This window comes from Sinohyriopsis cumingii, chromosome 19 (genome assembly GCF_028554795.1).
Source record: "Sinohyriopsis cumingii isolate HCF-2022 chromosome 19, ASM2855479v2, whole genome shotgun sequence".
In the NCBI taxonomy this organism is placed as follows: domain Eukaryota; kingdom Metazoa; phylum Mollusca; class Bivalvia; order Unionida; family Unionidae; genus Sinohyriopsis; species Sinohyriopsis cumingii.
In genome coordinates this window covers 25,408,118-25,422,613 of record NC_142979.1, presented here as the reverse complement: position 1 = coordinate 25,422,613, position 14,496 = coordinate 25,408,118, and the positions used below count along the sequence as shown (strand labels likewise).

Here is a 14,496-nt window from a genome sequence, read left to right as displayed (position 1 = left end):
GCATACAGAATAGACTCAGGGTCTGTATAATACTCTTTTACCTGCATACAGAATAGACTCAGATCCGCTGTCATAATGATCACACAGGTCAGGATCAGCAATTCATGATTTACTTATGATTTTGAATGGATAGGGTGACCATGTTCTGCCAGCACAATATAAGACCACGTCTCTTCGAAAGCTTCATTGACTTGGTGGTTAAGGCATTAAACCAATGACCCAGAAGAATCCGAGTTCAATTCCAACTGCTGGATCAGCCTGAATCAGCTGCTGTGATATGTGCAGCTTACCACTTTGCTACATAACCTTCTTTCATCCGCTGTGGTTGAATCAAGCAGAAAAAGTTTCTTACATTTTTCTGAAATAAATCCAGCAAGTGTACTTGATTTCAATAATATATAATGTGTATTGGATTCTTGATTGGATTTTATTGTAAGCAGCTGTTGCAGGTATCATATGTCAGCAATGAAAGAAGCTGAAAGAAAATGTACACCAGGCAAGAGTCGGGTCAGAACTGAACGGAATTCCCTTTTATTGATTGAGAACATAATTATTTTATGTACATCCTAATAATCTCCATTATCTTCTCTTGCTGTCAGATAATGTGACTACAAAATGAAATACTATCATAGATATTTTGTATTCTTAAAAATAATTACGTTGACTATCTTGTGTCAATTTTGTGTGATTAGGATGAAGCAAATGTAGTACTAAACTTCATGTAAAAGAGTCATTTTAATGGATGTGAAATGTTTTCCTTAAATGTTGATAAACTATATTGATAATTGATTTTAGAACATGTATTGATTGATTGATTAACCAATTCATCACGCCAACTGTAAATCTTTAACATAATTATGAATCTAATGTAGTGGTGTAATTGTATCTTCCATATCCATATTTTAACTTGTCTTGATTAGCCGTGATCTCTCTTTAACTTGAACATAAACAGACACAATCCTTTCTCATTTTTCTCCAACATTGAGAACATGGTTGGAATATTATAATAAAATTTGCAGATCCAGAAAATCAAGATGACACATTGTTACATTGGTTCTCATAATGTTAAGCTTGATAGCGATTAGGAGTGAAGTGATTGATTGATATATCGATGCATCGATACTTTTTACTTGTTGATACCCATATCAATGCAAAAGGTGAAGAATTGATACAATTTTTTTTATCCTATGCTATTTTAATCTTCATCAGTCGTGAATAATTATTAGTTGTTTGCCTTTTGATTCTTTAAGTTGAAAATTCTTCTGAGGTGGCTAGCGCAGGCATATGTACTTACTTCTGTCAGATGAAAAAAATACTGACAACACCCACTCACCTTCTACAAATTAACACAAGGTGATTAACATGATTTGAAACCCAACCCAATCCCCCAAAATTTTATGCTTAATTTTTTTTCCCATAAGCATGTTCAACCACTGATAACATATATCAAAGTAAGGGAGACCTTTGCAGACTTGTTCTTGTATAATTTAAATAGATTACTGATCATTTCATAACCACTTTTATGTAAAGCTTTTGCTTCATATCTTGTTCATTTGGATTTTTTAAAGTCTACACTTCTGGTGTGTCACTCTTTGAAATATGTTACATTCAATTTTGATTGACTGTTATTGTTTGCTAAAGTCCAGGGTAAAAGAGTAGGCACCAATCAGAACTAACGGTAGCTTATTCACTGCATAACACACAGAAACCTTTGCATCAAAACGTGATCTAAATAGATACAAAGCAACAGATAAGCTTCTTGCAAATGTGACTATTCAGTGATCTATAAAGTATTTAAGTCATACAATAGGAACGAGTTTGGAATGTCTCCTTTGACAGTGATATATGTAATCAGCAACTGACCATGGCAACAGAATACCAAAAATTTAGCAAAGAATTGGTTAGTGACCAGATTCCAGACTGCAGGAGTTAACAGCCATCTTGTTAATGTATAAAAGGTGAGTGGTGTTGTCAATTATTTCCTTTTTCAGTGAGAGAAATAAGTGCATGTGACTATAGGAGTTGTTTTGCATATGCAGTAAGTACAATATCATGGATATGGTTGTTATTCATCTATGCTTCCGCGCTCGAACTTGTTCTGGATAAGATTTTCCTTGCAAAAGGAAATTGCACGATTTCTGTTTTGAAGATAAAACCATAACGCCTTCCAAATTTAAGTGAAGACATGAAATAAAATGGCAACACCCTAATACTGACAGATCCTCGAAAGATGAAAACTCCAAGTTGATATTTATGTCGATAGTGCCATGTGATCAGCTGTGTATCATGAATCATATCTATATGCAACATAGGTGTGTTGTTTCACCACTAGGATCAATACACATCAATACATATTGCAATAGTCCCATATATCGTTATATATTGCAGGTACAATTTCAGCTGGCAGTACTTACCGCTATTTTGATATTCCAGGAACAAAAAGTAAATTATCATGTTTCAAGTTGCCAAAGTGAAAACAAATGTTTTGAAAATAGTACCAAATATAGTTCACCCATTGAACATTTGACAGCGAGCATGAGGGTGTAAGGCAGTAATGGCTTGTTTACGAAGTTAAATATCTGTGTCTGTTTAGACATGATCATCTGTGGGCATGTCATGTGCAAGTATTACTGCTTTAGGCAGGGAGATTAAGTTTCTTATATTTTCTATACAAGACAGTTTATTTGTACACCTTTTCAATATTTTATAAAAAGTTGTACAAGAAAAAATGTTGCAAGACAAGAACATTTTTCAACATGTTATGTATATCTGTGTTGTCTCATATACTTTTGGTGTATACCTGTAGATTGCATATGATTTATAAACAGGTATTTTCAAGTTATAAAATTAATCATAATAATGAACCTGTGTGCAAGTTTGCAGTGATTTCCCACTGGATGATTGAGTCATGTAGGTTCTGTTGCAACATGAGGTATTATGAAAAATGTCATTAAGAAAAGAATTGCTACATGGATCGAGTTCGAAAATATTGCAGTGATGAGCTGTGACGGTGAATATAAGGACGAGATTTGATCAATCAATTCATTCTTATTTCCTGTGTTTTTGTTTTAATATCAGACTGCAGATATGTTTATTGTTGTACTTAGATATAATTTGAGCAGAAACGTTTGTTTGGATTATTTATTGGAATTACAACATTCTTAATACCTCTCAACTAAAATATTATTCTGGGATTATTGTGAAATTATTCAAGGAAGTTCCAGACAGTGCCATTGTGATATATCAAGATTTGGCACATCAGCACATTTGAAGACTTCGAATTCATTCAGAACACTCATTTCTTTTGGACTTGTGACTAACATTTTTTAAGGGTTATTTTGGATTTAATTCATGGTACTGTAAGTTCCTCTTAAATTTTCATTTTTATAATTATTAAGTTTTTTTCTTTCTTTCTTTCTGCTACTTAGTTTAAGACCATAGAGTCTTGATAAAGGGTTTGCTGAAATTTTCTGTGGCTCAGGAAATGATGCATTACAAGAGTGAAAAATTCTTCTGTATTAACTAAGCAAATGATCTAAATTACCAGGATATAAGATTTTCGATATTATTTGTCCTTCCATCTGTCTGATGCTAGTGTTTGATTTGTCCATCCATTTGTACTGGTATGAAAATTGTTAACATTTGTGTTTGTCTTTCTGTACTGGGTATGTATGTCTAAACCACTCCTATGCAAGGAAAATGATTGAGAAACTTGGATATGGTTAAAGAAAACACACTTATTTCACTTGAGAGTTTTGGCCAACTCTTGTCAGCAATGAATATGGAAATTGAATTTTGACCAAAAATATTTAATTACATTTAAAACAAGTAATAAGTTGTTCTGGACTTGGCTTTTTGGAACCCTTTAAATCATGGCATGTTATTCTGTGTATTTAGATGAGACTGGATGACAGCCAACTCTCTGAGGAGCAGGAGTTAAAACAGAGACTTCAGCAGGAGTTAGAGTTACTGATGGCATACCAGAGTAAAATCAAAATGCAGGCTGAAGCTCAGCATCAGCGTGAACGCAAACAGCTGGAGGAAAGAGTTTCGTTACGCAGGGCACTCCTTGAACAAAAGGTAAATAGATTACCCAGTTAACACTACTTTTGCACTGTATTTCAAATTTTCTACCTAGCAGATTGATGCATATTGTTAAATGTGAACTAGCATTATTGTTGACCAATGGGTAACTGATTGATATAATCTGCAGCATTTTTAAAGCACTTGGTCAAAGCCATTAAAAGAGGGATGATAGGTGGAATAGGAATAGGGGATCTTTACAGGGAAGGACTCTGTATAGATTCAAGCCCAATACCTGAAGACAACAATCTCATCAGACTTGGAGATAGAAATAATACGGAGGCAGGAAACCAATTTTCTCTCCCTTTAAGCCTCCAGTTAACACCACCACCCATAGCCAGCCTAACAAAGCACAATCTCCAGGGTTTTTATTCATGACTTTTTCTCATTCAGAAAGCCAACAGGAAGTTAAGACCAATCATCAGCCTGAGTCACCTCTGTCAGTATATTCTGCTGGTGAAAATTCAGCATGATAATCCATCTGTCCCACAGAAAGGATAGATATGTCGTCAGTCTTGATCTGATTGACACATATTTTGATGTTCCTGTCCACCCAGCTTCACAGACTTCCTTTTGTTTACTTACTGCAGCATGTTTTATCAAAGTCCTAGCCTTGGGCTTCGATATCAGCCCTGTGGCACGTGGGAGCCAGGGAATGAGTCTATCCACATCAACCTTCTAGAAATGTTGGCTGTCATCATCACCTTCCATTTCTGGAAGATTCATCGCTCAAGAAAAATGGTCCCCATTATGTTGGACAACACTGTAGTGGTGACTTTCCTCCTCGAACAAGGGAGCACCAAATCACCCAATCTGCGTGTTCTGATTTGTCAGTTTCTTTGTTGGTATGAAGAACTCGACATCAATGTACATATCTGACATCTTCCTGGCAGACCCGGTGTCCTGGCAGACACTCTTTCCAGGAAAGGTCAAGTCATTAGCAATGAACGGTCTCTCCTCTTATCAGTCTCTCTTCTGATATGACCACTTTGGGGTGTCTGACAATAGACCTGTTTGCGCCAAGGTGGAATTACATGTTGCCCACCATCATCTTGCCAGTTCCAGACCCAGAAGGATGGGTTGTGGATGCAGTGTCATTAAACTGGGAAGGGTTCTGAACCTTTGCCTAACCTCCCACAGCCTTGGTGCCAAAAATAATCCATAAATTACTAGGAAAGAACTGCAAAATGTTTCTGATTGCCCATCTCAGACAAAAGTCTTGGGTCACAGAACTACTAGATCTAGCGATCTACCCAGGAAAATTCTGGAGAGGCTGAATCTTCTCAAGCAACCATCATCACAAGTGTGCTACCTATGCCTAGAACATCTTATTCTTCACGCAGTAACCTTGTCCAGACAGCCTTGTGGAACAATGTAAACTTATTGCGGAGAGAATCTCGTAAGCAAGAGGGCCCTCCACTCTAAAAGCTTATGTTGGAAATGGCAGGTGTTCAGGGAATGGTGGCAAATCAATAACATCTTCCATTTGAGTGCTTCAGTTTCCCAGCTAAACGACTTTTCTCTGGCTTGTCAAGGAGAATAAGTTGGCTCCAATTATTATCAAAGGCTACAAATCAGTGATCTCTGATGCTTTCAGACATCATGGCAGACACATTATAAAGACCTGTCAGATTTGTTGGCTAATTTTGATTTGCATTGGCTAAAATCATTCAGCCTATTTTCTAAATGGAATCTGTCCTGGGTTCTAACATGGCTCAATTCAAACAAGTTTGAGCCTTTAGCCCACACTTCACTGAAGCACTGTCATACACAGTGTTTCCAGATAGACTTAGCCTCAGTATGCAGGGTGAGTGACTTACATGCCCATTTAGATAATCCAGGCTATCATCAATTCATATCACATGGCTCGGTGGTTCTCTTGACACAACCAGGGACCAAAAGGAGCCTACCATCAGTTGTCAAAGTGTTGTCATATACTTAGTCTCCTCAATAGACAAGTTGAAGACAGCAGTCATGCAAGACCTTGTTTGCACCCTAAAACACTACTTGAAATGCATGGGGAGGGGGAGCAGTTGTGGCATGCACAAACAACTCTTCTGGTGAAAATGGAAAGCAGGATATCACTCCTCAAGCCCTGTCTTTGTGGCTAGAGGATATCACTCCTCAAGCCCTGTCTTTGTGGCTAGAGGATATCACTCCTCAAGCCCTGTCTTTGTGGCTAGAGGATATCACTCCTCAAGCCCTGTCTTTGTGGCTAGAGAATGTCACTCCTCAAGCCCTGTCTTTGTGGCAAGAGGAGGTTATATGCTCAGCATATCTGAAATATCACAAGATCAGAGTTGCCTCATGAAGATTTCAGCTTATGAGATTAGAGCAATCTCTGTGAGCCTCAAACTCGAATGCAACATTTTGATGAGACATAATAGAAGCAGCTGGCTGGCATGCAAAGACAAACTTGGGATTGGGTGGGAGTTGTGTTGGTAGCCCAGATAACCACCAGAGCCAGTTAAGAGTCAGCATGGCCTATTAGCTTCACTGCATTCACCATTGAAATTTTGTTGGTAAACAGATTTCATACTCATCCTCTTAACCAGATAGGGGTCACAATAATGGGACTTTGGTTGTGTTCCTTATCAGTAAGGAGAACAAGTTATTGTTCACTTCAGGAATCCAGCCATATTTCTCTAGTGGTCTGATGCTTAGCATTCCCTCCTCCTGTTACCTATTCTGCTAAAGTTAATGTGATCGGGGAACAGATCTGAAGGAGAAAGCAAAGTTTAAAGTAAATTGTTTCTCAAAGATTACTTGCCAATGACATTACTTAAAAAACCCTCCCAACCATAGCCCCATAATTATTATTATGTTTAGCAAACAAGCTGTACTATCTGGATGATGAGAATCAGTGTATTGATTGACTATATGATTAATATAAATAAAAAGCTCAGAGACATCATTGGCCATAGATTAAACAGCAGTTACAAAATTGATGATTACTTTGGCAACAAACAATTCAGATTCTCAAGGAGTGTGCGCTCAGTGGCACAGGCAAAGGGCATTAAATGGCATAAGTATTCATATAGAGGAGGATGGTGGCAGTAAGTAAAGGACAAGATGGGCAGGGCAATCCTGACATTCAGCTAGAAGTAAAGTGCTTTGCCATATCTTAGACGTACTGTTGGGGCTACAGATTTCAAAGATAGAGTTAGAGACTTGAGGTAATTTCATGGTCGTTGGATTAAAGTGAAATAAAATTAATATTACAGCACAACTGGTGGTGCTTAAGCCCCCTTAGATCTATCTTTGTAAAGTGTTAGATTGCTTCAGTTGGAAAACATTTCAACTCCAAAACCTTGAAGTACTGTGAGACAAAATTTGGGGCTCGAGTTTGCAGTTATGCCAGATTACTGACATGTGAATGCTTTACACAAGCAATAAGGGAGTAATCTGAGTAGTGTTAATATTCTAGTTATGACTATTTGAATTTCTGTTGAAAAAAATTTAAGGTTACAAATGGAAACTAAATTATTTTATGTTCTGGTTTAGATGGAGGAGGAGCGAGCCAAATTTCAAGCAGAAAGAGCGGAGCGGAATAGAAGGTTGCTGGAAAAGCATAGTCATGAAGTGGATGAATTTGACCATGAAACACTACAAATGGGCATGGATGCTATGGAAATTGCAGAGGCCTCCACTCACGAATCGCCGTATGATGATGATGCTGGTTTTAGAGGAAGCATGCTCAGTTTGAGTGCAAGCAATAGTAGTGGGTCCTTCAACACCCACAATTCCCAAACTTATGTGTCTTAATAGGACTGGATGTAATGGCAAAGGAAATTTTTAAACATTCAGGTCATAGTTGAACGATCGTCATCCACTTAGCTTGGGCTTGCCAGTCAGTCTTATATCTTGATATATCCAAACATTTCATGGACAGGGAACCCTTATAATTCAAACCAAGTTAGTTAATTTCATTCACAATGAAAGTATGTATTCAGTGAGTCAGTTGTGCAATGTAAAGGAAAGTGAGATAAAGAGTGGATAGAAAAGGACTGTTCATCGTGCAAGATTGTACAGACAAGAAATCAAAGGACAGTTGTTGAGGGGGCAGTTCAGGAGTCAAGGGAGATAATTCATCATTTAATGAGGATACAGAAGTGTTTAGATTCCAAGATCAGTTGTCTGCAAAATATCATCAGATCATCTGCCCAAAGCAGTATCATGACAGGCCAGTGCAGGTTCTACGTAATAGCTAGAAGCCACCAAAAACCAAATGAAGTTCATTTCTTTAGTCAGGTAGCAAGCATGATTGTGAGCTACCTCAAGTTTTCTTTGTATGGATGGGTTCATATCTCTTCCACAGAGGCAGTGTGTAGTCTTGGTATAGTTATGTTATTATGTTTTATTGGAAGTCTTCTTTGATTGACTTTCAGGTCTGCATGAAATATCTGAATGAGTGGTAAATAGTCTGTATTTTCTTTCTCCATTAATAAGATAAAGGTGTGTTTGGGATTGTTAATTATAAAAGCACAAGACAGAATTTTCAGATAACATCATTGACAAATGTTAGGTATGTGTTCATGCATGGAACATTCCTCATATACATTTTAAGTTTAATCCTGTATAAATTATATTCAATTATGAATGTAACATGGTAATTCACATGGAAATAGCAAAATTATAAAGGATTCTGTATAAATAAAGTTAAATTTCATCCACAGGAAGTTTCTGTATCAAATACAAGCTGTATTTTTATTAGCAGATGAAGTGGAAACTTTAAACTGTTTTTTTAAACTAGTATAAAAAATTTACAAAATGGGCTTTATATTTCAGTGGACAAGCTGCATTGTTAAGGAAAGGTACTGCAAAAAAACTCAATAGTGATAGTTCTACACACACACACACACACACACACACACACATATATATGTGTGTGTGTGTGTAATCTTAAAACACAGTATGAACACAAATAGAGAGTTGCAGTTAGTATAAAGTTCATTTGAATACCTGTTGAAAGAATTGGACAAAACCTTGTTAAAGAGTGAAGTTTTGACATTGGCAGAATTCTGACTAAACTTTTGAAACTGGTTGGCAGTAGAATGTACACAGAACAATTATTGACATTATGGTCACCACTCTGACCAAAGAATTTTATTGAAAACTTTGCTGATGGAACTCTTTCAAAAAAATTCAAGTGGATTTATTCATGCTATATTAGGAAATGAACAAGTACAGTGAAAAAGAAAAGTCTTTTGAGGAAACAATAAAATCCATTTTAGTCTAACCCAGGTTTAGCTGATGGGAGTAGGCATCTTTTTCCAGCTGATATTAGAATTGTCAGCAATTACAATGTTTTGTTCCAAGTTTTGTGATAAAGTCGTTTACATTGGACTACATCAGAACACCACGTGGGGACAAAAAAATTCATGGGTGCTCATTTCTCATTTGCAGTGCATTTGAAAACAGATCTATATAACCTTTGTTTTTTCATAAGAAAACCAGACATGAGTGTGTTAGCAGAGCATTTCTTTTAGTTTTGTTATCCTAAACGTATTGTCATTAAATGACATAAGTATAGAACTGTCCCTCACTATAAGGCCCTTCATTACAACACAGGTTCTGTTACAAGGCAAGTATGGTCATGAAGCCATTCTGATATGTGGTAGTAGAATTATATATGTTGTGTACTTCATTACAAGGCAGTCTCACTATAAGGCAGTATATTCTATATCTTCCATGGACAGCATTATAACAAGTAAACACTGTACTCGTTGTATGCTGCAAATCTGTGAAGCAAGAAAATCTACTTTTCAATACTCTTGAGGTTGTAGATAATTAAGCAATTTGAATCCTATCTAGGTAGGATTCAGTAAAGATTAAAACAGAAATGCAGCATCTTGGCATCCCTTGAACAGAAATTTGTTAAACTAAGTATTTTACACTCATCTATTTATACATTTCAATTTTCCTATCTGCAAGTTGCATGGATCTTCCAGAGTTTTTCCAATGGAGGTGGTCTAATATGTAGATTCATGTTGTACCCGACAGTAATCTCCCTTTTACACAGAATCATGACATGTTATAATTTAAAGCTTAAGAGTAAGAACTGTAGGTTAAGGTCTGATATTATTGTACTTTAGTTTACAATCTGCAAATCATGTACACAACATAATTGTGTTTTGAAAAATCCAGCATTTAGACTGCAGTGTGTGTGTGTGTGTGTGTGTTTCAGTGCTGTGTATGTTTCTTTAGCCCATTATCATGGATATTTCCATGGTCTTCCCTTGAGCACTAGCTAGGGCATTATGTAATGATATGGTCTTCCCTTCACTAGCAAGACTATATCTTTATTTTTGAAGTCAAATGTGTCACCTACTTTTCATTTCATTTCTCTCCTTGATGATGTAAAATAGTGCTGTTGCTCTCGCCTGCATATCATAAGGAGTTATTAATGGAATTAGGAGTAAGGTCGTTTGGTGGGTTGTATGTTGGACTTTGGACCAGAAGTGTGCAGGTTCAAATCCTACCATCAGATCATCCCATGTTGGTTACCACGGTATGTCATTGTTATGGCACATTATTCCACTTGCCCATGCATTAAGTAACCTGTTTGTGTTGCTGTGTCATAAAACACCAAAGTAGACAAAGCCTAAAACCTTTAAATGAACCGTAAGGGCCTATAGTTTTTACTTCTAGATAAAATTGACCCATTATTTTGGATATATAACATCTTTGAAGAGATCCATTTGATTTGCAGATGGGAAAACTGCATACCTGTTTATGAAGTTAACATATTGTTGTACAGCGGGAGTGTGTATTTCTTGTTTTGTAGCAAAAGCTATGTGTCTATGCAGAGTAAGTATCTTGTAATGTGTATACACTTCAATTAAGTATGTAATATAAAATACATAGTGTACATTAAGGTAGCTATGATAATTATAATAACATTATTAATGACATGAAATAAAGAACTCACCCACATATTGAAAAACTTACTCTTGGTTTTCTGTCATTTAACCTACCTTCCTAATTTTCTGTTTGCAAAAATTGGGTATAATAATAATCATTTTCAGTCTGACCAGGCCATCAGCCAGTCAGACTTTTGTTTCTATTCTTTCGCCTTGGAGTTGTTTCATATGAATGAAAGTTGGTATAGTTGTAAGTAGTTGAGCAGTTCTGATATAATCAACCTTAATATACAAGCTTCAGTCACAATTCAAGAACCATAATGAGGATGAACTTAATGAAAACTTATATCAAATAGTAAGTTAAAAAAATTCTAGAAAATTCTAAGTTGTAAACAAGCTTAGGCCTCTTATTTAAACTTCATTCATGTATCATAGCAGTACACCAGGGGGAATTCAAACTCAAGTAAACATGTTTACCACCAGTAATAATAATCTGAATATATAATCCAAATCATAGAGAAATATTAGTTATGTATTATGTTGTTTACAAAATTAATGTTGCTAGTCAGTTAGGCCCATAACCCAATTACTGTCAAAGGTCAGATGCACAATATATAAATAAATATATATATATATATATATATATATATATATATATATATATATATATATATATATATATATATATATATATATATATATATATACACTCATGGACAAAAGCCAACACATAATACAAATTAAATATTCATAACAATTAGAACATTTATATTTCTGAATTTTATATTATGTTAGGTACTTCAGTTAAGGCCATATCTTAGGTTCAAGGTCACTAATGAATTTGTGTTAATACTTAAGTGGTCATTCAGACATCTCCATAATTTGTATCTACCTAGGCCAGCAAGAGTTGGTTGCCTCGGTGTGTCCATGGAAAAGGAACTTGGCTCTCTGATCCTAGACAAGCTATAGCCAGTAATGTGTTAGAAGTGCCATTAAATCCAGCACACACATCATAGTAGGTGGAGGACAAAAAGTTGCATATGTTTGTGCCAGTTAGGCTATTTCTTAAATGTAGATTTAATGGCTCACAGAGGTGTACATTATTGTTAACTGCCAGGTATGTATGAAATGAAAATTTTTGTGGTATTTTGTTATTTAGCTTTGGAATTCTATAGTTAATTTGTATCTACATAGATGGTTAACTGTTATAATATGCAAAGATAACTGTTCACTTTAATGGACAAAAACAATATAAATTGCTATCAACTGCAAAAGAAACAGGAACAGACATTTTGAATTGCTGGTGGTATTTTGTTCTTGAGCCTCATGCATCATCTTGAGACCTCTACAGCCTGGCTGGATTAATTATTCCATAGCAATATATCATTTAATGGATAAAAAGTGTAGTGCACATGAAACTTGAAATTCTGCATTCAACCATTATGTCTGGACATTGTTTGCATGCACAGATGGATGTGTGTCTGTTCTGTTTTATGTAAACAATTACTGCAAAGTCTGCATGAAGAAATTCGTGGAGTTGCTGATTCTGTTGGACCATCACATCATTAAAGCTTTTATATTTACCTGGGTTGATTAATTGTTGAAAGACTTGCAGAGATTTTCAAGTTAAGGAGCCACTGAAGTATGATAATGAATTAGCAGCATGATAACCATGAAGAGCCAGGCTTACAGACTGATAAGGTCCATGTGAAATTCAGTCCATCTGTCTAGTGTTAGCACTAGGGCTTGCATTTGGCCATTTCCTTTGACACTATTCCTCGTAAAGTCTCACAAGTTGTTATTTAGTGAGTTCTATACTGTACCTTTCAGTGAATACTGGGTTACTGTGACATATATTTCATTGATTTGGGATCAGCTTTGTATTTGGCTTATTTTCTAAGGTGCTGTTTCATATGAAGTCACAGCTATGTAGTTGTGTCATGAGGAGTACTTTAGTCATCAGAGAAAACTGGGTCACAGTGACCAGTTCATTCATGATTCAGTGATTTGTACATACATTTACATTTTACACTATCTTAATTTCTGTTGGTTAGGATTTGCATTTACCGGGTAGGTCATTTTGTCAGCCACTATTGCTCATAGAATCATATAGGTTTGGTATGTAGATGTATCAGTCCATGATTCAAAGAAAGCAGATCTACATGAATACAAATTAAATGACAGTATTCATGATATGCAGCCTGGCCATTTTACCAATGGCAGTTTTCTTATTTCTGTTGTTTGCTACTGCAAATTTTTTTTTTTACTGGATGTCTTCTCATAGTTTTTAAGGAACATTCAATCGATTGACAGAGATAGAGAGAGAGCAGGTCTTGAATTTGTAAAACGTTTCAAGTAAAGTCTAAAACCTTTGCTCAAAACTCAGTCAAAATTTAAAGCTTTGCCCAAGCACAAGCTTTCAAAATTAGAATAGAAGGAGCGAGATGTGGATATTTATCACGAAAGTAGGTATGAGACTGGAGAGAATAAGGATCAAATTTTGAGAAATTCCAATGTAACAGTATGGACAATGAGAAATTCCAATGTAACAGTATGGACAATGTTGTTAACTCGGAGCCCGGTGTAACAAGAAAACGCCAAATGTTACATAGCCAGATGTAGTTATTACTCGACGGTGATCTTCCTTCCTTTCTATTCTGCCATAATACTTGATGTGTCAACAAGTCGAGGTCTATAAAATGCACTTCTCCCTCTCTCTCTCTCCCCCGCCCCCCTTAGATGAAATGACCTGGAGTCTGTAAAACAAAGCATTTCTATACTCTCGTATTAATGAAGTTGATAATAAACACATTTTTGTATGTTTTATACGAATTATTAGCCCGTGATTAACTAAATATTTCTTTTTAAACACTTTGATTTGTTTTAATATGATATTCGTCAGCAACATCAACGACGAGTTTGATGATTAGACGATTAAAGTTTAAACATTTTATTTATCCAAAGTGAGGGAGGGGTTATGCTGCAAGTTCTTCCAATTTAGTGATGGCTTTTTTCGTACAAACGTGAAGTACAAAACATGGTGGCTTATTTCATCACTGAAAGAGAATAATTCAGTATGGTAAACAGTAGTTGTATTGGCGGACAAAAACAATGCGAATCTGTTGGAGGTTTTTACGCAAAATGGAATCAACCAATACCTCTCCATGAATATCGCAGGTTTGACATTCAGCCGATAATAAGTTGATTCACCAAAAATGACGCTCGTATGTTGAAGAAACGTGATTCATGTCAAATCAAACTTCAATCTGCTCGCATATTTTGCATGAAGATGAGAACGTTTTTCTTGAGCAGGTAGAAAGTACTTTGTCGAAAGATTTTGCTTTTAATATATTTTCTTTCTTAAAGTTACAAATTTGTCAGTAGGTTTTGTGTCATCTGACAATATTCTAGTGCAATAAAACAAATGCGTAGAAATTAGTTTTTTTAAGGATTTTCTAATCTACGTGTTTGAATAAAGTCTAGGTTATTTCTTAAGTAGTGCGGGAAATGTTTGACCACCACTTGAAAGCAATAGATTGGCCTTATAGTA

At 35.8% G+C, this 14,496-nt stretch overlaps 1 protein-coding gene across 14 annotated transcripts in view; it reads left to right on the top strand.

The window, feature by feature from the left end:
* LOC149775311 (serine/threonine-protein kinase TAO1-like) overlaps positions 1-11,029 on the top strand; it is a 91,415-nt gene extending 80,386 nt beyond the window's left edge. For all 14 annotated transcript variants that reach the window (XM_089943761.1, XM_089943760.1, XM_089943762.1 and 11 more), the window contains 2 exons: positions 3,898-4,080; positions 7,588-11,029. In XM_089943761.1, the coding sequence (XP_089799887.1) occupies positions 3,898-4,080; positions 7,588-7,848 (444 nt within the window). In that variant the 3' untranslated portion in view covers positions 7,849-11,029. The remainder of the gene's footprint in view (positions 1-3,897; positions 4,081-7,587) is intronic.
* Positions 11,030-14,496: the final 3,467 nt, after the last annotated feature.